Here is a 27942-nt window from a genome sequence, read left to right as displayed (position 1 = left end):
TGAGCAAAATACACCAGGACATGGCCAGTATGGTATCCAGCTCTTCATCATACTGACTTCGTGCAAAAGGGAGAAAATCTATCAGCAAAAATTCTTGCCATGTCAGTCTGATCTGAAAGAAATGCAAGTTTCCTCTTAATCTTTTAGAAGTTCATTTGTCTACCTGTAAAAGTTGTTCGAGTGGTCATCAGTGTATTCACACATTTGGGCTCTGCACCTGTGTGCGGCCTGATATCTGAAAGATTTCTTAGCTGGACTTGTTCTGGCGGAAGCTCCTCCTTTCCCACCCCCCAGTATATCTGGGAGGGGTCCACTCCCACTTCCTTAGTTCCTTTGAAACCAACATTGTGGCTTAGGAAGCAACGAGAGAACAGTAAACAACTGACTGTGAACCCAAGGACTGTAGGATCAAGGAACTGCAAATTGTCAAAGCTGATCAGCACAGACATGGGGTTGGTGGGTGGGGTGTGCTGAATGCACAGATGACCACTCAAAGAAAGATAGTTACATGTAAGCAATCTTCTTCATGGTCTCTGTGTATTGCACGTATGAGTGACTGGTGAGTTTACCTTCCAGTTGGAGGTGGGAATGTATTGTCAGGAGAGGACAGCAAATAGGACTGCCCTGCTTTAGGAACAGTCTTGTGTGGTGCTGGTAATGTCAGATGAATATTTATGGGGTAGACCACATCGTTGCCTTGCAGGGAGATGTCACACGAAGTGCCACTGATGTGGCCATTGCCCTGGTGAGCTCTGGGTTGCTCAGGGAGTTGCAGTCCTGTGAACTGATGAGAAAGCACGATGGTCTTGACAACCCAATGTGCTCACCAACGAGAGCTGATGTGTTTGCTTCTGGGCCTGTTGCCATAGCAAACAAAAAGTATCTGGGAATGGTGAAAGGAGTTCAATTCAAGACCAGTAGAATGCAAGTGCCCTGTGTACACTGAGTGTATGCAGATAGATTCCATTGGGTTTAGCTGTATAACAAAGAAGCCTGGCAAAACAAAGTCATGGTTAAGGTGGAACGGTTAAGCAACCTTTGCAAGCAAAAAGGGGCCTGGATGCAGGATTGCCTTGTCCCTGTGGAAGGAGAGATTTGGTTGCCCAATGGAGCGAGTTCACGAAAGATTTATATGATCTGAAAAGAAACCAGAGTATAACCTACACCCTAACCCAAGCCATGTGTACAGCTCTCCTATCTGGTTGCTATTCTCAAATTCCAATGGAGCAATGTGTCTGTATCTGTGGATCACCACAAGTAGAGAAACTCTTGTATTATATTCTTCACTGTTCTCTATATTGTGAACCTAGAGAAAATTTTTTGCCTGGTATGCTACCTGCCTTTAATGCTTACTCTGATTCTGAGAAATTAGTGTTTTTGTTATCAAATGCTGATGCATACGTGTCTTATCAAATTTCTTTTTTTGCTCTCGCAGCTAAAAAGAGCTAGGGAGGCTTTAAAGGGGACATAATCCTGAATCATATCTGGACTTTTAGTATTATGTTTTGATACACCTGATTTATGGTTTTATTTGTTAATCTGTTTTACTTGTTAACTTGTAATGGCCTATGGCTAAATACAATCAGTTGACTGAGTTCGCTGGCCCTTCTGGTCATGTGGAAGTCTACCTCCCAGGAGAGAAACCTGAGGTCTGCTATGACCAGAGGGTTGAAAGGCTGCTTCCAAGGGCCTGCAGAACAACCAAAAGGCTCCAGCTTGGAACAAAGGACTAGATTTATGGAGTTATGTTTTCTATTCTTTTCAGGAACCTGTAGGACAGCAGATGAAAAAAGACCAAGAAACCTTGAATTGGTAGATGGAACAAGGAGATCACCATCAGGTAGACCTTGATGAAAAACTGTTTAAGAATCCTGCTGTAAAAATTATGCAGGAAGTCAAGCATTTGTTGGATGGCTAACTGGTGAGGATCAATGGATTTTTGCTGGGCAAATGTGGAAAATGAATTCCATTTCATGTGTGCAATCTCCTTGTGGATGGTCTGAATGCTGCATTGAGCATTGCCTGTGTCCCAGTCTACCTGACAATCTTCCACATTTTGAGGTACAGAGTGGCAATACTAGGATAGAGCAGCATCCCTCAGTTCCTTGAGATGAAGTTTAGATGGAAGGCAGATGAACGTCCCGTTCAACAGCCAGGGCTGATTCACGAACCATGATGGCCTGATGAGGAGGCAGGTGGTCCTGCCTCTGCAAATTTTCACCAGTACCTTGGTAATCAGTGGGAATGGTAGGAAGAGTTTAAAAAAGAATCTCAAATCCAGTGAAGGAGGAATGCATCCCCCATCAAATTCTTCCTGGCCCTGGCATAAAAGTTGTCAAATTCTGTGTTGGTCTTGGTGGCAAAGAGATAAATGGATGGAATTCCTCAGTTTTGGAAGATGTCTGCAAGGATCATTCTCTCTGTGAATTCCCTTACCTGCTCAGGGAACCTGCTCTTAGGTTTACCATTGTGGTCACATAGATGGTGGTGAGTGTGATGCTCTTGTCAATATATTAGTCCCATACGTGCATGGTTAGACGTGCTAGGCAGAGGGACCTGGTGCCTCCTAATTGTTCAAGAAGAACACCATGGTAGTCTTGTCAGTAGCAATCTGCATGTATTGGTTCTGAAAGGGAGAGTGGATGAGGACCTTTTGTACTGCTAGGAGTTCCAGGTAGTTGATATGGTTGTGATGCTCTTGAGCGGTCAATGCCCCATGTGTCTGGTTGGTGCCACAGTGCACTTCCTATCCCAGGGAGGAGGAGTTTGTTGTTATAGTTCCAGTGATGTGAAGCTGATATCCTTGGCTAGATTGGATCAGTTGCTCCACCAGGCTAGGCTTGACTAGACCAAATGTGGGAAAGTAAGATGCTTCTGATTCAATCTGCATTTTGGCCAGTGTGTACAAACCAGACCTGGAATGGACACATCCAAAGTCTGGTGAATCGGACCACCACAACTGTTGCTGCCATGAACCTTAGGCAGCACTACACTTGCCCACCATGTTTCTGGGGCTGGCTTGGAATTGTGAGGTCATACCTACCAGGATTGTGGCCCTGGGGGCCAGGTGGTAGGCTTGATCAGTAGTAGAGGACTGACTGCCTGATGTAGAGGACTGACTGCGAGGGAAACGCAAGAAGATTTTTCTTGATTTAGACAGAGACTGAAAGTTTCCAGAAGGTCACAAGTGATTCTGTGAAGTCATCTTCTGAGGGGAAAATATGGAATAAGTCATCAAGGTAGGGGAAGACTTGGATTTCTTGCAGATGGAGATGGACATGAATGACTATAATGCATTTGGTAAACACCTTTGGGGAGATGGAAAATCCAAATGAGAGGATGGAAAATTGAAAAGCTTCCATAGCAATTTGTAAATGAAGGAAATGCCAGCAATCCTGATGGTCTGGGATGCAAAAATAGGAATCCTTCAAGTCAAAAGAGGCAAACCAGTTCCCTTGATGTAGCGGTGGTAAGATGTTCTGCAGAGAAACAGCATGAAACTTCTTCGGTGTGATAAAGAAGTTGACATCTCTGAGATTTAGAATAGGATGGAGACCATCATCCTTTTTTGATGGCTTTTTGGCTTTGTTTTGATAGGTTTAGGTTAAGGTTAAAATGGGAAATTTAAAAAAAGAATTGTAGTGTAAGTTAAAAACCAAGAATGAGAAAAAGAGTTAGGGAAAAGTGATAGCTTCTAAAAGAGGAAAGTCCCAAGGCACCCATAATGGTGGTTGGAAGAGATTATATCCCTCTCAGATATACTGCAGAGACTCCCACCAGAATAATCTAGATAGGAAATCTTTTCAACAATGGGTCCTGCACAGGTGCAGAACCTTATGTGTGATGCACAGAGACCACAAAGAACCTAAGGATTTCAAACCCATTGTCAGGAAGTGGGACACTTATCTACTTTAAAAATATTATGCTCATAATGGCATTATCTGAGGTTTGCTACTGTAAAACTTACACACATTAAAGCTATGTAAGTACAAAATGAAATAAACATATTATATCTACTTTTTCTAGATGAACTATTTCCACTAGAGAACTAGTTTAACAGAACTCAGTAAAAATACCTTTGACCATTGCTGTACTTTATAATATGAAAACATAACACTGATACCAATCCTTCCCAGTAAAGTTGTGTCTGCTTCATTGTGATATGGATCAGCATTAACTAGAAAAGAAAAAACTTATTAGCAATTTTTATTTAAATGTCCTTAAATTATGTTTTAAAATGGAGTGAAGACAGTATAATGAATTTGTTTAGATCAGGATGGCTTCTGGAGTAACCCAAGTTGTTCACTCCTGGTCTAGATAAAACAGTTACTTGCAATTGAAATGTTGCCTTCATTGACCTCTCACAAGAAAATCTCTTATTGTACTGAGTAAGAACAATATCTGGAGGATAAATCATACATTTCCTGGCAATTGCATATACTGCCAAATACAATTATAGGCCTTTCTGCATTTTAGGTCCCTGGGGAAAATTTGGCCCCACTAAAGGAAGTTTTTTGCCTAAAACTACAGGGAAGAGAGTATACGCAATTTAAGAAACATATGAAAATATTCCAACTAGCTTCAACTGTTTTGCCTTACAGTACCTTATACACAAATATGTACTGTGAAATTTTTTAAACATCCAAGAAGAATTAACTCATTGAGGCTATTATCCTAAACATACAGTGGTACCTTGGCTCACCAACTTAATCCGTTCCAGGACTCTGGTCGTGACCCAAGTCAAATTTCTCCGTAAGATTCAATGTAAATAAGGTTAATCCATTCTGGGCCCTACAAACGTGGTCGTGAGCTGATTTTTGGTCATGAGCCAAGTCAAATTTCCCCATAAGGTTCAGTGTAAATAAGGTTAATCCATTCAGTAACCATTTTTATCACAAAAATTTGAAACAAAGTGACAAAAACAACAAAGTAACAAAGAACAACAAAGTAAAAAAGTACTGTACAGTACAGTAGAGAACACTAACCTAGGCGGGGAGAGGTTACTGTTTGGAGGGAGAGGGAGAGTCCACATAATTGTGCGACAGAGATAGTGCTGGGGAGGAAGACGGGAGCAGTCGCAGCCATTCCCCTCCCCCCCCCAGCACGATCATGGTCATCTCTCCCCTCCCTCCGAGCAAGACTGTGATCGTATCCATCTTCCCTGCAGTTTAAGAGAAAGAAAAAGTTTAAGATTTAAAAGATTATGATTGAGAAGACAAGTGAAAAGAAAAATGCCCGAGGCACAGTGAAAGACGGTCGCAAGCAGACCGAGGAAAGGGTGGGCACTCAGACCATTTATACTATGGGGGAGGAGGGCGTAGAGTTCCCGCCAAAAACCATTAAAGCTATTAAATCTTCCTGGTAACAGTCACTGCACACTCCTAATGTGTGATGCACGGAGACCATGATGAATTATGGTTTAGCATTTATGTCTGAACTGGCACAGTAAACTGACTGAGGCAACCACTTCATACCATGGTATTAACTTCTCACATACTCCTTTTAAATGTGCAGTGGTGAATGTCATGTATTTGCAACTATAGTTGCTGATATAGTTGCAACTATATCAGCTGCGCCCCTACCTGGAGTACGACTGCCTGGCGACAGTGACACACACGCTGGTGACTTCCCGTCTTGACTTCTGTAACGCGCTTTACATGGGGCTACCCTTGAAGACGGTCCGGATACTTCAATTGGTTCAGAATAGAGCTGCCAGGCTGCTGACGGGGACTGGGCATTATGTTCACATGACTCCAGTCCTCCGTCAGCTTCACTGGCTTCCCATTAAAGTCCGGGGCCAATTCAAGGTGTTGGTGATGACCTATAAAGCCCTAAACGGCTTGGGTCCTGGTTACCTGAAGAAGCGCTTACATCCATATATGCCCACCCGCCCCTTGAGATCTGTGGGAGAGGCCCTTCTCCGGGAACCCTCCGTGAAAGAAATTAGGAGGGTAGGTACTCGGAGGAAGGCTTTCTCTGCGGTGGCGCCCAATCTATGGAATGCGCTCCCCAGAGAGGTCCGCCTGGTGCCGTCGTTATTTGTTTTTCGGCGCCAGGCAAAGACCCTTTTATTTAAGCGTCATTCTAATTGTTAACAGTATTTGCTTATTTTATCTGGCCAGGGCGACTTATTTTATATTGTTATTTATTTTATATTGTTATTTTTGTATTTTATTTCATGTTGTGAGCCGCCCCGAGGCTTCGGCGAATGGGGCGGCATAGAAATGTTTTAATAAATAGATAAATAAATAAAAATATAGTGTAGCACACCATGAAACTCTATAAACTAACCAAAACAAGGTACAGTTTCTATGAGCCATCCCATCCCATCCCATCCCATCAGAAGGTACAAAGCCATTAAAGTGCTGGCCTTTACCAGCTGGCTGTTATCTTTGTCCATGTGTTCCCCTAGATGGGCTAAAACCCTACTGAGAGAATCAGACTAGATGTGTCAGGGGTCGGCAACCCATGGCTCCGCAGCTGCACGTGGCTCTTGAACCCCTCTGCTGCGGCTCCGTTGCTCAAAAAACGCACCGGCTAAACAAGCTTCCTGCAGGCTCTCATGTAACACTAAACGCTGCTGAAAAGATTCTTTGTCCCAGTGTAATCTCCTTCATCTGAATGTTAAAAGCTGCGCTTGGGACCTGTCACAATTCACAGCAATTGACTGTTTATCTGCTAATCAGTCACTAAACACACCTATATCTCTGCACAGTCGCAGATCTGTGGATCCGGGCCAATTTACTGAGCCCCCTGCCCCCCCCCCCGTAGGCCAACCATGGATAAATTGAAGAAAAGTTTCTGAAGAAAACCAAACGTTTAATGATACATGGGTAGATTCATTTGCTTTTACTGCTGACAAACTTATGGGGTTTGCTGTTTAATGCATGCAGCCCTTTAGCACTGACTTTTGACTCTTCAGAAAGCTGTTCTCCTATTCAAAATATATGAAAGGAGTCCTACTAGTTTATAATGTAAGATTGAAAATAACAGTTTTTAGTGATTGAACAAGAGTTGCAGCTAAATCATAATGAAGATATACATAGCATTAAGGTAAAAAACGATATATGCAGTGTTATCTTCATTTTAGATGTCAAAAGGGTTTTGCGGCTCCCGGTGTTTTCTTTTGTGTGGGAAATGGGTTCAAATTTCTCTGAGTGTTAAAGGTTGCCGACCCCTGCGATATGTAATGTTTTCCCTGCCCAGGGATAAAACCCGGTGGAACAGAAGAGGTGGGTAAGAGAAAGGAAGTAGGCAAATACAAGTTAAGAGGACCTTTCTGTGGATCCTCCTTTAACATTTTCTGTGGATCCCTTCCTGTGTCTCACCTCTGTGCATTTCAGCCAGTGTAATACCTGCAGTGATGATATTCTCGGGGGAGCCAAAGTTTGTTCAATTACAGTATAAGTGCTAAGTTTTGGTGGAGCTCAGTCAATTTTCATTAAAGGCATTTGATTTTCCTTTCAATGTGGCTCTAGAATAATTAGCAGTATTATACAAACTTTACCTGCAGTTGCAAATTCACAAAAAGGAATGCTTGATCTTTCTGTCTTCATGGAACTCATTAGGATGTTAGCAATGCACAATGAGTACTTTTCAAGGTCACCAAAATTTTCACACCCTCTTCTCACATTAATGTATAAAGTTCCTAGTTTAGTCCAGTCACCCTTTTCTTTACAATGCTGTTTAAAAATTGATAAAAATGTTGATAGAAATATTTACAACAGTTCAGGCACAAACATGGCAAACTTAAGTAGTTAAGTGTACTACTAATTTCAATAACTCAGGTTTTGTTTACTACTGGGTCATTGGTCAGCTAGCAAGTTTTTACAAGATCTTTCACACTATATGAATAAAACACTCAAAATAATTATTTTATTAAGGGTTAAAATAACTGCAGAAGGCAACAAAAATGAACCAGGTTTTGGAAACCCTGCCCTATAAGAAAAGACTGAGAGAACTGGTCATGTTCAGACTTGAAAAGAGAAGACTGAGGGGGCAGGGGGACATGATATCCCTCTATAAGTACCTCAAAGGCTGTCAAGATCTCTTCTTGCTGATGCCAGAGTGTAGGACATGGAATAATCAATTCAAGTTGCGACAACCCAGATTCAGGCTGGACATCAGAAAAAGCTTCCTCACTGTCAAAGCAATACAACAGTGGAACCAGCTGCCTAGAGAAGTGGTGGGCTCTCCCACACTAGAGACATTCAGAAAGAAACTGGACAGCCATCTGAGTTGGATGGTGTAACATAGTATCCTGAAACAGCAGGGGGTTGGACGCAATGGCCTTCATGGCCCCTGCCAACTCTACTATTCTGTGATTCTATGAATCAAGCATTCTGGGTGTTGTACAAATAATGAATTTTGATCAGGTAGCTTTCAGAGTTGTCTGTTTAAAATGACATCTGATTTTAGAAGTTTTTAGTATTATAAAATATTCAAGAAGTTAGTTTTGTACTAAGAAAGGCTACTATTAAGTATCAGGCAAATCAAGCTTAGGCAAAATGTGCAGATAATTTGTCTTCTACTAAAGAGTAATGTTTTTTGGTACCAAACTAAGATGTTGAATGCCCAGATGTTTGCACAATAGTGTGCTTTAAACATACAAAATGCAGTCATTGAGGCCGTAATCTGCTGCAGAAGAAGGTTTTTAATCTGTTTTGTTCCAGCATTTTTTCAGCTGAAGGCTGTCTAAAAATTACTGAAGGAAATTGTAGGTTCCTATGGTTATTCTGACTTACATTGATGTCAGCTCCTATCCTGGCCATGAAACAAAGCTGTCTCTGCCCCTTGCTCATGAATTCTGAGGCAAATGCCCTGAACACTATAACCTTGAGGCAGATGATCAAGGGACATTTTGCTTTGTAGCCTTTCAGTTATTTCAAGTTTAATTTCCACGCTTAGTAGTTTCACATTTCTTTGTGAAAGAAAAAGTATTGCTTCACTAAAACTGAACAACCAAGAATATGTCATTCTGTGTTTTACATGTACATTCTGTGTTTTACATTGATTCCATATAATATGGTTAGAATCGTAGAGTTAAATATCTTATCAAACCCACTTTAAAAACAAAATATGCATACTATACCTGAAACTCTGTTATTGCCGAATTAAAGTCACAAAACCTGGGTTTCTGGAAATCCCTTCCCTGAAATCTTAAGAACAAAATTTATCTGGTTATCTGTTCTTGAGAAAACTTAATTTGGGGTTTAACATTTAAAAGTAATAAATTCTCAACCATTCTCTCCTTTATTTTTCTAATCCCAGTATCTATTAACATAAGCAGACTGCAGTAGAAAAATAAAATCCCATCTCCGTTATTTGCAAGTAGTACAGGGAGCTCAAAAGAAGTAGCTGAAGCATACTAGCTTAGAAGTGTACATGTGAATGCTTTTGAACATCAGGGTTTTGTTTTGTTTTTTGTTTTGCTTTCAGAGTATATTAAAATTTGGCAGATGAAGCTGTTCAAAAGGTAGACCATAATGGTGATGTGACAGTGTTACCACTGAACAGCGGCTTCTGTTTCCCAGTTCTACTATGTGTTAACCATAAGTGCCTGTCCCTACAGCAGCATCTGCACTCTTACTGGGAACCATAAGCAAGATCTAGTGTAAAGAAGCTCAAGACAAGAGAGGAAGGATATACAAGATCGTGGCTGAACAGGATATGCATTTTGAGGTGCAGAATACAAGAACTCTAAATAGACTGTCTCTCAGATGGAATTCCTTGAAGGAGGCAGCTCAGTGAATAGATACAGGGGGCTCTGAGTTCCTTGGGAATTTGGGGGTGGCAGAAGAAGAGATGGAGGACAAACTGAAGTAATGGAAGAAAATAATTTATTAATTTACATATAGATTTTTGCTAGGCAAAGCCAGGCAGAGATTACATAGGGAGTTTAACTGAGCTGAAGGAAAAGAAGTATAATGGAAGAGAATCCTTTCACTAAATTGTCATGCACCTCTTAGAACCATTCTATATGTAAAACATCCCACATAAGACTAGTGTCAACTCTTAAGTCAGCCAGGTTGTTGGGGATGATGAGAGTTTAATTTTTTTTAACTATTTTGTTTTAGCTTTATACTGTTAATAACATTTCATGAATATATTGCATATACTTCCCTGTAGTTTCTAAAAACTGCAATTCCTCCTTTTCCTGCTCAAAGGCTCCAAAAGAGAGGAAAAATCTTTATATCTGTACAGGGTCACATATCTATGGAGGCAATCTCAGGGTTGTATACTGATGATGCATGAGGCCATCCCTTTTAGTTCCCTGCCAGTAATTGACAGGTGAAAAACAGAGATTCCACCAGAGATCTGAACTAATCTCTCTGTATTATTCTGATCATTTCATCTTCTCCCCATTTCTCCCTGCCCTTTTCTGGTTATTGCCTACTTCCATGAGGTTAGACAGAGTCTCAAGTTATGTACCCCTGCTCCTAAACAATTAATTTGCTACAAAGAATTTATAAACTGATTGAGATGTAACTACCAGTCAAACAAGCATGGGTTATCACAGCGAGGATGAAAATGGTGTGGACATGCTCTCTCTTTCACCATAATACTTGCAAGATATATCAAACCATAGTTGGTCACATCTTAACCAGAAACCTGGATTTAACCATGGTCTAAATCTGGTTTTACATCTTAAGTGTTCAATAGCATGCTTAAGACAGCTTCCCAGTTTAAAAAACAAAGAAACAAAAACAGGAAACAGTGGTTTGACCAAACCCAGAGGTCTGTGGAGCAGGAAGACGACAGTACACAGGCACCATACTAAATTGTCTCACAGATGATGACACATTAAATTGAAAATGCTACATCTGACCTTGGGCCTAAAAGATCAGCTATCAGACTTCTTTTTGATCCCATGCATTCATTTTATCATATTGTATGCACTCAATTCAGAAATGGTATCACCATTTTTAAATTTGTTGAATATACACTACTCAGTAAAAGCAGACTTCAACATAAATAAATATCTTATTAATAATCTACCACATAATACAAAGTAGCAACATAACACAAATGTAGCTAAAGTATCACATAAGAGACACTCAGCTTATCTAGATGAGAAACAGCTTACATCTCAAATACTTTTTATGGAACCCACAGTAGAGAAAGATGTATTTATCTGTTATAATAACTGGCATATGAAAAGTACATACTTGGACAAAAACATGCTTATTTCCTGAGCAGAAACCTGTAGAAGATTGAGAAGCTTGGTGATATAGGTAACATGCTCGTATCCAAGAATCATTCCAGAATCAACAAGCTATAGAAGGGAAAAACAGTGCCTGAATATGAACATTCTTAGAGACCTCATAAATAGAAGATGTCATATTTATTTATTTAAAACATTTGTATGCCATCCTTCACTATTGCGTCTCAGTATGGCTTACATAATTAAAAGCAAGACCATAAAATAATCAGTAAAACAGAACAATACAATAAGATTATAAAAACTAAAACAAATAAATCCAATCAAAACCGAATATAACAAAAGTGACTGTAAAAAAAGCAGGTTGCTCACCTGTAACCGTCGTTCTTTGAGTGGCCATCTGTGCATTCACACATATGTGTGCTGCGCCTGTGCAGGGCCTGTAGCCGGGAAGATTTAAAAGCTTAACAGTTTTGGCGGGAACTCCACACCCCTTCCCACCCTAAAGTATAAGAAGGTGGAGTGCCCGCCATTTCCTCAGTCTACTGAAGACCATTTGCCCCCAAGTGGGAGCGTTAAGTATTACAGAGCACCTGCTCAAACACTAAGTAGACATATACATAGAAATATATATGAAGAAAAACCTTTCTACGGATCTGCCACCAAGGGAAACACGGTACTGTAGAAACCCAGTCACCGACACCAAGTGGGGCCGGTGGGTGGGTTGTGTGAGTGCACAGATGGCCACTTGATGAACGACAGTTACAGGTGAGCAACCTGCCCTTCTTCAATTGTGGCCTCTGTGCATCACACATATGGGTGATTAGCAAGCTTACCAGACCCGGAGGCGGGGTGGTGTTGTCATTGGAGAACAGAAGAAAGGACTGCCCGACCAAAGGAGCAATCCTGTCTGGCACGCACATCGAGGTGGTAATGTCTGGCAAAGGTGCAAGAAGTAGTCCAAGTGGCAGCCTTGCATATGTCCTGGATCAGAATGCCAGCAGAAAAGGCAGAAGAAGCTGCAACAGCCCTTGTGGAATGTCCTCTGGGCATGACAGGTAAGTCCAACTTAGCAAGTTGATATGCCAGCTCGATGGTCTGTACAATCCATTTCGAAAGTCTTTGGGATCCAATAGGAGATCCCTTGTCATGTTCTGAATACTTGATGAAAAGCTGCCTGGTTTTGCGAAAGGGTTCTGTGTGAGATCTGTAGAAAGTGAGCCAGTGATGAATGTTGAGAGTGCAGAGATTGCTCTATAGGCGTAGATGGAGTAGGGAAGAAGGCTGGTAAAATAATGCCTTGATTGACATGGAAAGGTGACATGATTTTCAGTAAGAATGCCCGTCGGTACGCAGAACGACCGTCTCCTTGTGGAAATTGAGATAAGGAGGGTCTATACGGAGCACAGAGCTCACTTGCCCTTCTAGCTGATATGATAATGATGAGAAAGGCAGTCTTCCAGGACAAGAGGCGTAAGTCAGTAGTTGCCAAGGGCTCGAAAGGAGGCCTGGTGAGTATCTGTAGAACAACAGAGAGGCTCCAATTTGGAATAATTGGTCTAATCGGTGGCTGAAGATTCTGTAGTCCTCTAAGGAATCAACGAATGAGGACATTAGAAAATACCGATGAGCCTGCCACCTGGCAACGGTAATGAGAAATTGCTGCAATGTAAACTTTGATGGATGAGGGTTTCAGTCCAGTATGGTGCAATGACAGGAGAAATTGAAGAATATTTTCAATGGAGGCTGAGTGAGCAACAAAGTTATTGGATTCAGCAAAAGACGTGAAGCACCTCCCATTTAGCCACATAAGAGCGGTGGGTCATAGGTCTTAGCGCAGACTGGAGAATGAACTGAATATCAGGATGCAGAGCACTCGGATCTGATGGAGCGTTTGTCGGTATCGAGGAAGAATGAGCAGTAGAGTCTGGAAACCGCTGGGTCAGTGTCGGGACCAAGGGAGCTGTCGGTACCGAAGGAGCACCGTGACTCATTAAATGAGCCAGGCTGTTAAATTGAGTGAAGGAAGATCCGGGTGATGTACAGCCCCGTTCTGGTGAGTTATGAGGTATGAGAGGCAGTCACTGAAAGGTGTTGCTGGACAGACGGAGAACAGTAGGAAACCAGGGAGCCACCAGGGAGTGACAAGAATTCCCTGAGCCTCATCGAAGCTGATCTTGGCGAGAGTTCTTGCAATAAGTGGTATTGGGGGGAACGCATAAAAGAATGTGTTTGTCCACGAGATCATTAGAGCATCCCCCCTTGAACCCGGGCCAATGCCCACTCAGGAGCAGTATGCCTTGCATACCGTGTTCGCATGAGTGGCAAACAGATCTATGTCTGGAGGGTCCCAAGTCTGAAAGATGTGATGGCAGATCTGACGATCTAATTCCCATTCATGGGTCATCGACATCCGTCTGCTGAGTGCGTTCACCTCCTCGGTACCAGCTAGGTGAACAGTGAGGAGGGTAATTTCCCTCGGGATGCACCAGTACCACAGTTCCATAGCCAGGTGAGCCAGGGAGGCAGACTTTGTTCTGCCCTGTTTGTTTATATAGAATACAGTTACAATGTTGTTGGAGGCAACTTGAACAATTTGTCCCCGAAGAGTGCCCTCGAATGACTGAAGGGCTTTGAAGACAGCCAGTAGTTCCAGGTAGTTGATGTGCTTGGCAGTCTTGTGACAGTCCCAGGTGCCTTGAGTACGGAGACCGGCACACAGGAATCCCCACCCGGTGAGGGAGGCATCAGTGAACAAAGTCAGTGTTGGCTGAGGCGGGCGGAACGGAATGCTGACAGACAGATTGCTCTGTATAGTCCACCATGATAAGGTCTGGAGAATGGAAGTCGGGAGGCGAAGTAGCTGGTGAGGCGAGTCTCATTGAGGCTGGAAGAGGCCACTGAACCACAGTTGGAGGGGCCTCATCTGTAGTCTGGCATGTGGGACCACCGAGTTCATGGAGGCCATGTGTCCAAGGAGCTTCTGCACTGGTAGTGCTGGAACAGTTCTGTCCATGTGGATTTGCTGAATGGATGCATGAAGGTTGTCTTGTCATCCTTGAGGAAGGAAGGCTTTTGCTATTGTAGAGTCGAGATGGGCGCTGATGAAATCGATGATCTGTGAAGGAACAAGGCATGAGTTTTTGTGGTTAATACACAGTCCTAAATCATCTAAGAGGGTACAAGTAGTCCGAATCGACGATCGAAGGCCTTCTCTAGATGAAGAGACAATCAACCAGTCGTTCAGGTAAGGGTACACTTGAATTCCCTGGAGCCAGAGATGCACACACACTGGGGCCATGCATTTAATAAAGACTCAAGGAGCAGTAGCCAGTCCAAATGGTAGAACGTTATATTCAAACAGGTCGGAACCAACCGTAAATTGAAGAAGATGCCTGTGAGACGGATGGATGCTGATATGAAAATAGGCATCTTTTAAGTCCAGAGAAGCAAACCAATCCTCTACCCTGAGCAATGGAAGAATGTTTTGAAAGATGGTCATCTGAAACTTTTTAGTTTTGATGAATTTGTTGACACCATGTAAATCCAATATTGGACGAAGACCACTGTCATGTGTAGGAATCGTGAAATATCTCGAGTAGAAACTGTGTAACCCCTCAGAGCATGTAAGTTGTCGGATTGCTCCCTTATGAAGCTGTTGAACTTTGTCTTTGAGAACCGATGACTGAAGTGTAAATCGGATCAGTCCCGATGGGAGTACGGTATCTAACTCAATTCTGTAATCATGCTCCACAATGGATAAAACCCACTGATCAGATGTGATGGACTCCCAAATGGGGAGCTGACTTTGCAGTCAATCCCCAAAAGGAAGAGGGGAGGGTGGATTCAGAAGATGAGAAGAGGCTCGCTCAGCCCATAAGCGCTGGTGTTTATCCGAATCTGGGCAGCGGCAGCTCTGTTGAAAACGCTGTGGTGGTTGCTTTCGGTGCTGCTGACGAGGCTTGAAATTGCTGCCAGTCAGAGAATTGTGTATAGGGTTGATACTGGTATGACGGACAGGACCAAGACCATTTATGTCGAGACTGGTTGGGGACTTCCATCCGACAAGCTGTCACACGCGATTCATGAATTGTTCAGATTAGGTCCATCTGAGCATTGAACAGCCCCGAAGGGCATGTTCTCGATGTGGCGCTTTGTTTCATCCAGAAAGTTGCAATTCCGGAGCCAGGCATGGTGATGGAGGGCTACAGCACCAACGAGGGCCCTTGAGTCGCAATCGACATGGTGTCTCGCCGTGGAGATTTGTTAGACTGCCACCTACATTGCCACTTTGGTAAAAATCCGGGCCAGGTCTCGCTGCTGTTCCGGAAGTGACACTGTGATATTTTCCAGCTTTTGCATAAGAAAATACTGGTAGCGGGCCAGCGTCGCCTCATAATTGGAAATCCGGAGGCTGAGACCTGTGGCAGTGTAAATACGGTGAGCCAACTTGTCAATCTTCCACCCTTCTTTATTGCGAGGAGTGGTATGTTCCTTCGACTTGTGGCCTTGAGACAACTCCATGACGATTGAGTTCGGTCTCAGGTGACACAGGAGGAACGGAATATCCTGTTCACAAACTCAGTACATGGATTCGTAACATCGTGAAGTCGGCTGCGGCTGATTGGGGAAATTCCACAGTTCCATCATCACCTGATGAAGTGTGGTCATAAGTGGCAACAAAAAAAAAAGCAGCAATGATGGCAGCGGATTGTTTGCTTTTGATGATGTTGTAAAACTGATCAGTACTGGGATTGAAGCAGCGCTGGGCTTCAATCTCCAGTGACCTTGTCAATCTCACCATCAATTCCCCAAACGTTGAGTACGACTCCTCCGGTGAGCTGGTACCTTGAGTGGTGATCACCGCATCCAGTGAAGAGGATGCTACTTCCGAGTCCTCCGACTCAGAGTCATAATGGAGAGGAGGACTGGAGGAGTTGTTGGCTGGCGAAGAAGGGCACCTGGACTGAGCTGCGCTAGAAGTCGATGGAACGTCCCTTGGGACCGGAGAGAGAGTACGGTTGCGTACCAAAGGGTAGTACCCATACGGTGCATAGTCGTCCCAAGGTTCACGATGGGCCGATCCATGGGGCACTTGCACCCATTCTTCAGAGGGACGGATAGAGGTAATGCTGCTGGAATCACACCTGCTGAGGCGATGGCTGCGGTGTGGGCGAGTGCGCCATCGGAGGCACCATCTGAGGAGAGTCCCGGATCTCTCCATCAGAGATCGATCCCAATATGGCTGCCTCCTGGTATTCAGGCAAATAGGGGACGGAAGGGTCAACCCACCATGGGGACCCAGGCAAAGTCACCTGCATTGCCAGCTGGAGAGCTGGTCTGGTTGGTGTCGGTACCAAAGCAGCCGTCGGGACTGATGGAGCAGACGAACCCGAATCACGGTGTCAGGGTTGATTGGCTTTCTTGAATATATGCACCGTCTTGTCCACCTTGTCCTTCTTAGGCTTCTTGTGGCCTGAGGACTTGTCCAATCCACTGTGCTTTCTCTTCTCCTTTTGTTTGTGTGGAGATTTAGAGGAGCGCTTACCCTCCGGCAGAGTAGCACCATCAGCTGATGGGCGGGGCAGAGGGGCAGCTGAGAGGAGGGCTGCACAGTGGATTGGCCCGCTAGTTGATCAAACTGAAGCATGGCCTGGTCTCATAAGAGTTTGCGCAGGTGGTTCTCTCGATTTTTCCATGGCTGCTTTGTAAAGGCCTGGCAATGGCTGCATTTATCAGTCCTGTGTTCTTCTCCGAGACAAAGAGGACACAGGTCGTGCAGATCAGTAGGAAACATCTTAGATCCACACTGAGAGCACTTGCGGAAAGCTGCACGTTGAGGCATCGAGAATGAAAAGGAGAACATAGTGAAGCTTAGAATGTGAGAGAGAGTAAAACTTTTTTTGGGAGGGGGGATGTGAAGAAAACTTCTAACAGGGAGGGTAATAACTTGGAATCTTAACAAGAAGCTAAAAGAAACAACAGTTTAAGGGAGAGCGGGATACATGATATAGCTACGAACTGAGAGATGAAAGGCTTGAGGCACAGCGAACAGTGGTCACAAGAAGACTGAGGAAACGGTGGGCACTCCGCCTTCTTATACTGTAGGGGGGGAGGGGTGCAGAGTTCCCACCAAAACTGTTAAGCTTTTAAATCTTCCCAGCTATAGACACTGTGCAGGCGCAGCACCCATATGTGTGATGCACAGAGGCCATGACGAAGAAGGAAAATATACTAATTTTTAAAATAGTGATTAAATAAAAAGGTTTTAACCTGGCATCGAAGAGTATAGGCTTGGCACCAGGCGAACCTCACTGGGGAGCATATTCCATAATCTGGGTGCCACCGCAGAGAAGGTCCTGTTCCGAGTACATGTCCTTTCTACCTCCTTTAGGGAGGGTTCTTGGAGCATGGCCTCCCACTGAACTTAAGGGGTGTGATGGCATACACGGAAGATGTTCCTTCAGGTGTCCTAGTCTCAAGTCATTTATGGCTTTATAGGTCAAAACCAGCACCTTGAATTGGGCCCAGACTTCAACTGGAAGCCAGTGGAGTTAGTAGAGGACTGGCATTATATGAGAATAATGGCCGGTCCCCATCAGCAGTCTGGCCGCTCTATTTTGTACCAGCTGAAATACTTAGACCATTTTCAAGGGCAGCCCCACATAGAGTATGTTACAGTAATCCAACTGGGAAGTTACCAGAGCATGAATCACCATTGCTAGGCAGTGCTCATCAAGGTAAGGATGCAGCTGATGGACCAGCAGAAGCTGTAGGAAAGCACTCCTTGCCACCGCTGCCACCTGGGTTTCCAGTGACAACTGTGGAACAAGGAGTACTCCCAAGCTGCGGACCCTGTCCTTTAGAGGGAGTGCTACCCCGTCCAGGACAAGGTCAAAATCACTTACCGGAAACCTCAATCCGCCCACTAACAGGACTTCTGTCTTATCTGGATTGAGGCTCAGTTTAAACAATACTAATTATTCTGTACCTGTGGTAAAAGCCCAGGTCTGATCTTAACATGAAGTAGTCACTTCAGCCAACTGATTTTAGATGAGATGTGAATTTCATGCTACTGAACAAGCACACCTCTAAGTCAAACAAAAATATCTAAGGCAGTAGTAATTGGATTGAGTCCTCCCAATGAAGGTGAAGCCACAGCTTTCCAGAGGTATCGAGAAGCTGGGCAAGGTAGCACTGGTTTATGCAAATATTCACAGGACAACTCAACTCTGCTTCCACATCTTTTAGCAATTTACAGTTCTAAAACTCAGCAGCAAGCCTACTTGCTCCCATCATAACTCAGAAAATGACCTCTTTCTTGTAGTTATCAAATTCAGTCAATCACTTTTCCAGACATATCAGGTATATAATATTTTAAGAACAGAAGGGCCTTCTTCATGACTGCTTCATATTTATAAAGCTTTTTCATCTCTCTTGAAAATTCTAAGATTCCTATGGGCTCTAGTCAACCTTCTAAAGGATTTTAGCCTAATGTATCACTCTGTCCACAGCCTTCATTAAGAGATACTGTAAAAATATTAATTTATTTATATATGTATTTATATGCCACCTATAACTGCCAAGGCCTTCCTAGGTGGCTATAAAATACTTATATAAAATATAAAAATACATAATTAAAAATAAAGCAATACATTTGTGTGCTTTCTAAGGTAATACATAACAGATACATAAAAACTAATACAGAAAGTAGAATCAATAGGCACAGGTTATTAAAAAAATTAGGATGGCATTAAACAATCCAAGTCATACCTTACAAGAGATTTCTATTAACTCAGGCACTGCATCTCTTAATTTCATAGAAGCCACATGTTCAAACACTTTGAGAAGAACATCTGCAGTTGGCTAAGCAAACAAAAATACCTTCAAGTTAGACCTTAAAGCATTAGGTGTAATGAAGCTATAAATAAAAAGGCAGGTTTCCTTACCTGTAACTATTGTTTTTTGAATGGTCATCTATACATTCACACATGTGGGTTCTGCTCACAAGTGTGGAGCTGTTCTGGGAAGATTTCAAAGTTGGAAGTTTTGGCCAGCCCATAGATAAGTCATAGAGAGTGGCTGTCCTTAGGAGGAAGTTTACTATCACACACTGTGCAACTGTGGAATGGGGCTTTAAGCACCATTGTCCATTTGACAAGGGCGAAGTAAGGGGAAGAAAGAGGCAAGGATAATTATACTATTCTTCTCTCTCTCTCTCTGCTTCTAGAGAGAAGATAAGTGGTGAGAAGAACCTGATAATATAGGAATCAGTAGTAGTCAAGAGACGAACAACTTTGCAAGCTAAGTGGAGGTGGAACTTCCTGACGCACTCACAATGGTGGTTGAAGAACTGAGGTCTCAGTGGGAGGCTGCCTTCATGCTAGGTGTGTCTATGGGCTGGCCTTCCACTGAATACTATTTAATCAGCTTTAGAATCTTCCCATGCAGAGCTCACATTTGTAAAGCAGAGACCACAAAGAATAATGTAAAATACTATTTTACTGTGAAATGAGTTAGCTAGCTCACACCTTCACAGATTCAGAGGGTTGGTGTTTCCCTGAACTGTGATTGCTATTTCTCAGAGACTGGGATCCCCTGCCTGTGTAGTATTATCTACACTAGGGAACTTCAAGATTCAGATAAGATAGCTGTAAGGTAAGTAACCACGTCTCCCCAACATTTACACTGGTTTCAGATACAGGCATTACCATTCTAATGTGTTACCCCAATCATGAAAACAACCATGCTGCCTGGGGACTTCTGAACCAGGCCAAAAATCAAATGGTAATCTCTACCGTTCTAGTGCTATAAGACAACAGTCACAGTCCAGAGAGCTGTTAAGTCAGTAAGAGGTTTCCAGAGGGAGTTTGAAAATATTCACAATATAGATGCACCCATTACCCAAGCTGCAAAAAGAAAGGAGGACACAGTGATCAATCTTCAGCCTTGCAAAGTGCTCAGCTGTTAAGGGAACTATTCCTCCTTTACTATACTACCAAGCTGACAGCAGAGTACCTGAAGGGCTTACTAGGGCACATTCCAGATACTTAAGAGTGGATTACTTAGGTTCAATAGGCTAGCTGATATTTTGGCAAGACTTAGAACTGGGGATGTCTTACTGTAAGAGGAACATACGTACTTGGACAGTGTCATTGGCACTAATATCTATAAAAAGTCTTTAATGTCCCAAATGTTAAAATGTCTTTTAAACCATTACTTTGTGTACATTTTTGCTTGAAATGCCTGGCTGACATCCTTACTGGAAAATGCAACTGGGTCACACATCGCAATGGTTTATTTATTTAGAATATTTGTATGCTGCCTATTGTGCTACAGCACCTCTAGGCAGCTCACAATCAAAATTAAACCTATTAATTATATACTAAAAACAAGACTAAGTTCAGGCTGTCCCTCCTGGTAGACATGAGCTTGCTAACTGTACCAAGGCACTAATATTTTATAAGGGCCATTTTCTACTGAATGGGATATGGACTGCATGTGACTTACAAAGGATCAAGTTTAGCTGCTTATCACAGTGAAAGTAGTACATGTTGCAGGCTAAGTGGTGGTCCAACAGCTGCACATATGAAAGATATAAACAAACTCTAAAGCATAATTGTAGGTCTGAATGTTGTACAAATTCCAACTGTCAACCATAATCTAGTTTAGAGGAGCCCAGTGTCTTGTAGGTTTGCATTACAGACATGCCAAAACTTTCAGCAAACAAAACTGATATTTTATTATGATAAGCATACAGTAAATCATTATATCATGAACCAGAAGGCCTTTTAGGCTATTATCTTATACTTACTTGTCTGGCAGTAAGTCCTATGGAACTCAACTGAACTTGCATAATGCTGTGAAAAATGCAAGGTTACTTACCAATATTTTAATCATTATGCTAGTGTGGATTACATGAAATAGTTCTTTCAGCAAACACGACTGCAGCAAAGATGTTAGCAGGTTATTTAGTATTTCTGAATTCAGGTGCTCCACAGGAATACCTTCTTTGTAGTAATGTGTAAAGATTTGTACTAAAGAAAATGGAAAATTTGTGAGATTTTTAAAATGTTTAGAATAACTTACTAGTGAAATATGAATTAACAGTGATTTTAGAAAAGTGTAAAACAAATGACACAGTAGAAATTCTTTTACTAGAGAACAGTTAGAGTTGTAATCAATACAACACAACTTTTCTCTGCAAGATATGATTTGCTTTGAATTCATGGCATATTGGATGAAAACATAAAAACAATTTAATTGTACAGTAACTGGTCTAGTAAAATATGGATCTGAAAATAATCATATATCTCAAGCTGGGCCACCAAAGAATTAAATGAACATTCAATCTTTGGGCTGCTTTCATATTCACTGGCTCATTTCTTTACCTAAAAGGGGGAAAGGAAGCAGCTAATAAATCATAAACCTCATCAAATTTGCCTTGAATATACAAAAAAATCCACAAACTCCTATTGCAGATTGATGTAGTTTCTCTGCCAGCATAAACTATACCTTGAAGAATGATATCTTTACCCATTGCCAATTTTATTTATTAGACAGGAAAAGCCTTCGTCTCATAAATATGCTCTACTCAAGTTTCCGTTTCCGATATAAAGTATAGCAGCATTAACCAAAAGACCTTCACTAGTTTAAACCATAAGAAAGCCCATTCAAGTTGGAATTTCTCTTCTGTATTATGATTTCTTGATACAGTACAGTCAACTTCAGATACTGGGTACAGTTTTTTGCATCTGTTTGGACTCTACATATTAGCCTCAATAAGTGCAGCAGGATCAACACTCACTGCCAGAAGCCTGATAACTCATTTATCCATACCAGGAACCAGGTTTGGACATTATAATGTTAACAGCCAGATTACTATTAAACACACTAAGGGGCTTGTATTCCACAATAATCCTTGAGCTATTAATGGGATGCATTATGTGGCCTTTTACACATAGTCACTTAAAAATTAGTGTATATGAGGCCTCAAGATCAACATGTTGGTTTGTGTTATGTTGCATATAATCATACCTGCACGCTGCAGCAGAACTACTTCTCCAATACTTATGTATTTCTTAAGTATGTCACTGCAAAGCTAGAAAATCAAACCAGGTAGCTATTATATTTTTCTAAAACATAAGAATCTACAGCATTTTAATTTGTTTATAAACACCAAACTACAGTGAGCATGGCAGAAGAGCAACACATAGACTGCTTTTGTGGGATATGGTTAGGGACGCATGTCATCTGCTCGCATGTAAGGCAGCTTTTTTTTTTTGTACAACAAATTAACCTGGATTTTTATAGGCACTGTTAAAGCCATGATAGGTGGTTGTTTTGTCTGAACCCAGGGAAATGATCCACTGTGGGATGCAAACTTGTAGAACTTGGAAGAGGCAGTAAGCAAGCCGCTTGGCAAATGTAGGAGAAATCTCTTGCAATCTTGGTGGTGATGTCCATGCTGCTGCCAGTGACGGCCACTCCACCAGTGTCTAAGTAGCACTTTGGAAGGACCATCACAGGCTTGCCCCCCCTTTTTTGGTGGTTGTGGTGCTAGCACAAACCTGCACAATTCCATTTGTAGCATTTTTCAATTATCATTTTGCCCAGTCCTTCACAGGTGCACACCTACAAAGAGCTGAAATATGGATCCTTGCCCAGCTAATGTCCTGTTAAGTGTCTGCTGTCCAAGCGCAGTATTGCAACATCCACGAACATCAAGCAAGCAAGGCTCCATATAGGCTGTTCTGTGCACATTGGGCAGCTGTCAATTTGCTACCTGTCTGTTTAAAAGCAAAGTGGCAAAGGATTTTTTCCCCCAAAGGGGTGCAACACATCTCCCACTTTCGGTTGAGAGTCTCTTGTTCTTTCAGCATTGTCAACTACTTTCATTTCCCTCAATTGTTTGCACCTTTACTCTAGGCCCCATGGAAAGGGGACACCTCCTTTTTCCTGTATTCTTTTTGCATGCACTTTTTTCCTGGATACATTTAACAGATGACACATAGATCTCACAGTTACCAAGGGTATACAAAGCAACCTATACGCAGCCTTGCTTGCTCAACATCCGTGGATATTGCCTACTGCATTTTGACAACCAACACTGGCTAGATAAAGATTACCATTTCAGTCCCCTGTAGGGTACACACTTGCAAAGGAACAGGAAATAGAAATAATAAAAATGCAAATACAAACAAAACGGTAAACAGTTGTGCTGCCCTTCAAAATAAAAATGCACCTCTGTTTAGTAGGTATTTGAATTTATGTTGCATAGAGAGAATAGCCACTCTGGAATTATAGATGTGTTTTACTGCTATATTCATTAGGAAAAAAGCCCACCACAGACAACTGCCTGAGTGTTTTTATTATTACGCTTCCTTCTGATTATAGTGGATTCATAAAGCCCATTACTGCAATGTTCCAAGTTATTTCTAAAATGTACCAGGCACCATTCAACTGCCACGTTCGACCTCTAGAACCCACAATAATTTAGAATCTGCATGGCCAAGGGTCTCCATGAGGGCTAAAGGTACACTAGTATACCTTTATCTAATTTGGGGTGGCCAAATTAAGGCTTAGGAGCCACATGTGACTGAGTGTATTTTGTGGCTTGCCGCCCATGGGCACCCACTTGTAACTCTCAAAGATCTGACATTTACCATATGTAGCACTTCTGCTGAACAAGTCTGGCCACACCAGTTTGGTGCACACAACCTCTGAATTAAAACCATACTGTGATGGTTCAACAAGGATGAATTACATACTTGATTTCTGTACATTTGGCTACTGGATGTGAGAGAGAGGAACATGGATGTGAGAGAGAAATACTGTCAGATCATTCCACAATTAATGAAAATCTTATTCTGAAGATCCAGTCAAGCCATTGCATCTAGTACCCTTTTGTAGGTTAATGTAAATCAAATACTGTATACAGACAAAAAACATATTGTTTTTACCTTTTCATTCCCTAATACAGGAAAATGCGAATACCAGCAATCTGGTCTCTCACAACCATTCAATGTATTGAAATGTGATCTACAGTATCCACGAGGTAGATAAGGCAATCCTAAATTAGTCTGCAAAATAACCCAAGAGGATAATCATTTTTTTTCACCTCAGAATTCTTATTTGAAAATCTTTCATCTTCATACTTCAAATCTCTCCAGCAGTATCTTTAGGGACTAACATGCATTAAAAGAGATGAAAAATGCTAGACATAACTGCAGTAAGTTTTATTTTTACAACACTGGATAAAGGGATCAGAACATAATATAACAAGTATAAAAAGCTTTAGAAGAAACTAAGTTTACCAACTAACTTGCCTTGGAATTGCTGTTCAATAATGCAGCTCACAAGTTACCAGAAACCAAGAAAACAGTAGTAAAGAAAATCATCCTAGGCCTCAAGCATTCTAACAGGATGAGTAAGAATGAGTCAGAGAATCCCATCCTGCAGTCTCCAGCAGTGAACATCACCAGACCAGGGAGGGTACACTTCATTAATTGTGGAAAATAAACTTATCACAAGTTCAATGTACTGTTTTTTCTACAATGTATAAGTGGCTATCCTTATATGTGAAGGCCAAAAGAGGACCTAGCTCAAGGGAGAATCCCTTGCAGTGCTGAGGGAGACCTCTTTAGGGAAAGCATTCCAAATGTGGAGCCCAGCAAAGGAAAAGCCCACTCAAGAGTACCCAACCCAGCATGTGGACAAACTTGCACCTCTGATCACCAAATCAAAGGTTTAACACCAAAGATTCTTTACCCTGTCAAGCCTCTGGGGTGAGGGGGGGGGTGCATCCTAGAGTTTTCCATCCCTGCTACATGCAGAAGTTGGTATTTGGGTTGACAGTGAAGTTGCTCCTGCAGGAGATCATTCACTCACTAAAGTGTGACGCCCAGGGCAAAATCTGTGTGCGTACATGCATTCCAGGAACAGAGATGTTCAAACTTCAAGTGGACAGTACTGGAAAAAACCCACTTCCCATTCCATTTCTTTCAATGGATACAACCATGGCTACAGGTAACTTCTTGTTTGGATTACTGCAAAGTGTTATACATGGAACTACCTTTGAAAAATGATCCAAAGAGAGAAGCCAGATTGGCCAATATGATCATATATGTCAATGCTCTACGAACTGCAGATTGCCAGTACATTCCAGGAACAAATTTAAAGTGCTTACAAAACTTTAAACTTACAAAACCCTCAATGGCTTGGGACAGGCTGCCTAAAGGAACATATACCTGGACACTAAGAGCATCCTTAGAGGCTTTTTCTCCAGGTGATTCAGCCATCTGAGGAGAGATTGGTGGTTAACTAAGAAAAGGTGGTGGCGCTGCAGCTGGACAATGACTTGCCAAGAAAGGCTCACCTGCTGCCTCATGTGGTGATATTTCCGGTACCTGAGGACTTTTTCCCATTTCCCCAGGCTTTTTAGGTGTAGAGTTTAAAAGATCACATTAGTATATTCTTAGATCTTCGTATTACTGCTGGTCTTTATCTTGGTTATAATTTCTTTGATTCCTTTTACTACACTGTTGTATTTATTGTTTTGAGTTTTGTCATGTAAACTGCCCAGAGAGCTTCCATTAATATTTGAAATCCATATTTTGATTCCTTTCCCCCTTTTTGCTGTTCACTGTTCGGAAATTTTGTAAAATACAGAATATATTAACCATGTAAATAAATAGCATCCCAACACCATGTTTACTTAAAAGCTTGCTCATGTTCTATTCAGAAGCCAGCAGGACGAGCCTCTGCAGGACCAAGCTCAGATGGAAACAAGACCGAATTACTCTTCTGCCTCTTCTACTCCTGTTTCCTCTTTCCTTTCCAGGGGTGAGGGAAATACCTCTATCCCCAATGAACAGTTGACTAGAGGGAAAGCTCCTATCTCTGATCAACAAGTGCTTCCCAAGGTGAAAAGGGGAACCTTTTCTGTGCTATTGAGGAAAAAGCACCTGTTCCCAAGATAAGAACTTTCTTTCCCTGCCAGAAGGGAAAGGGAAGCTGAAGTAGATGCTGGGCTGAATGGGGAATCACTGTGGTCCTTATCAGGTCCACACACCAGAGATTCCCCATTCCAGCTATTAGCCATTTGGCCCTCTTTCCAAGAGTCTGGAACTAAGAAACCCTCTCTCTAGCTACTCAAGAAACACTCTGTATGTTAAGCTTGTACTTTGAAGACTTACCACTGTATTTCTCTCTATTTTCCAAGATTCAAAACCATTAGAGTATGATGAAGGCAACTGAGGACCTTTCTTGGAGAATCTGTAATCTAATGAAGATGAAAATACTGCTGAACAGAATAAAATGAGCATTTGGCACAATTATACCTAAATCTAAATTCACTACAATGTTAAAAAAATATTTTTTCACCCTATCCGGCCTTGCTCCAGAGATGATTTGACAACTGTCCTTTTTTATTCCTTTCAGATTGACATTTTAATTCTCTTCAAGTACTGTGAGTGATAGAAACCATTAAAAATGAAAGCTGAAATTCTCAGGCTAATGCCACACTGGAAAATAAGCTTGTCATTTTCAAAATGAATGTGACTACAGCAAATAAGGGACTCTTAAATTTAACACAAGGCAATTTGTTTACAGCACTCTCACATCTACACAGGACAGTGCCTACTTTTTTTTTATTCACACACATGACTTTGTAGGTATACATTTTGTCAGAAATGCCATGTATTACACTCATTTCCTAGACTTTTGCATGTGTTTGGAAAGACTTATATAAACTGTTCTTTGTTATTCTGCTAAACAGCTTTACAACAAACCGAGGGGAGTATGTTTTCCAAAGGGCTAAAGGGATTTAACAGTCACTTCACTTGAATTCATATTCTAAGCAATACCTTCACTGCAGCAACAATATTTATTACAGACACAGCAGTGTTTAAGCTTCTAGTTCCACAACTACATTCCTAGGGATGTAATACCACTACTTTAGTGAACTGAATGAGCACAAGTGACAGGAATAGTTCACTTTTAATGATGAGGTTCTGTAACTTCTAAAGTCTCAGAAGGGTGAAGGGGTACAAACAGCAGTTATGGTACTACCATCAGTAATCTGGTCTGACTTCAAGGCTGAGAACCTGTGCGAATTAAGTTCCATTTAAGAGCCAGTATGATACTGCAGTTAGAGGGTCGGTCTGGGGATTTGGAGGATCCAGGTTCTAGTTCCCAGTCATCCCTGCAGCTCACTGCATGACTTTGGGAAGTCATGGATTCTCAGTCTAACCTACTTCAGAGGGTTCTTGTTGTGAGAATAAAAATTGAGTGCAGAACTATGTAAGCTTCCTTGGATTCCTTGCAAAAGGAAAATTCAGTGTAGCAACAATGAAAACAACAATGACAATAACACAAGTTAATGCTGTGGAATCCAAACATACTGGTTCAGAGAACAGTACATTTGGTATATCATCTAGAGCTCTGGATTCCAGATTACCTAGGATCTGGCTTACAACACTGCTTTACATGGATACATTTCTCAAAATGTCATATGATTAAGAAATATGAATTTTTCTAACCGCTCTACATGCTCAGTGGGATGTTGTTCCCTGCACAGCTACTGAACTACCAGATCAAACTGTATCTGAAACGTCCTTTAGCTTCTTGTGTGGTGCTCAGTGGATGGAGGTGGGGGAGAGACTTCTACAACTCCAAGTCTTCCTTGGGTATACTTGGAACTAACTACAAGATTCTTTATGGCATTTCCAGTTACATTAAAATACCCCTTAACTACATAATCTAATTATACTTAATTATGT

The 27942-nt window shown here is 41.9% G+C and overlaps 1 protein-coding gene across 1 annotated transcript in view; it reads right to left on the bottom strand.

The window, feature by feature from the left end:
* TOPAZ1 (testis and ovary specific TOPAZ 1) overlaps positions 1-27942 on the bottom strand; it is a 47537-nt gene that overhangs the window by 8680 nt on the left and 10915 nt on the right. The window contains exons 6-14 of the mRNA XM_044419145.1: positions 26359-26462; positions 24124-24243; positions 22199-22262; positions 21047-21198; positions 18935-19027; positions 11169-11275; positions 9092-9158; positions 7508-7682; positions 4077-4177 (exon numbers count right to left, since the gene is read on the bottom strand). Of these exons, the coding sequence (XP_044275080.1) occupies positions 4077-4177; positions 7508-7682; positions 9092-9158; positions 11169-11275; positions 18935-19027; positions 21047-21198; positions 22199-22262; positions 24124-24243; positions 26359-26462 (983 nt within the window). The remainder of the gene's footprint in view (positions 1-4076; positions 4178-7507; positions 7683-9091; positions 9159-11168; positions 11276-18934; positions 19028-21046; positions 21199-22198; positions 22263-24123; positions 24244-26358; positions 26463-27942) is intronic.

This window comes from Varanus komodoensis, unplaced genomic scaffold (assembly GCF_004798865.1).
Source record: "Varanus komodoensis strain SLA01 unplaced genomic scaffold, ASM479886v1 scaffold10, whole genome shotgun sequence".
Taxonomy (NCBI): Eukaryota; Metazoa; Chordata; class Lepidosauria; order Squamata; family Varanidae; genus Varanus; species Varanus komodoensis.
The sequence above is the reverse complement of the archived record's forward strand: the minus strand, read 5'-3'. Positions and strand labels throughout refer to the sequence as shown.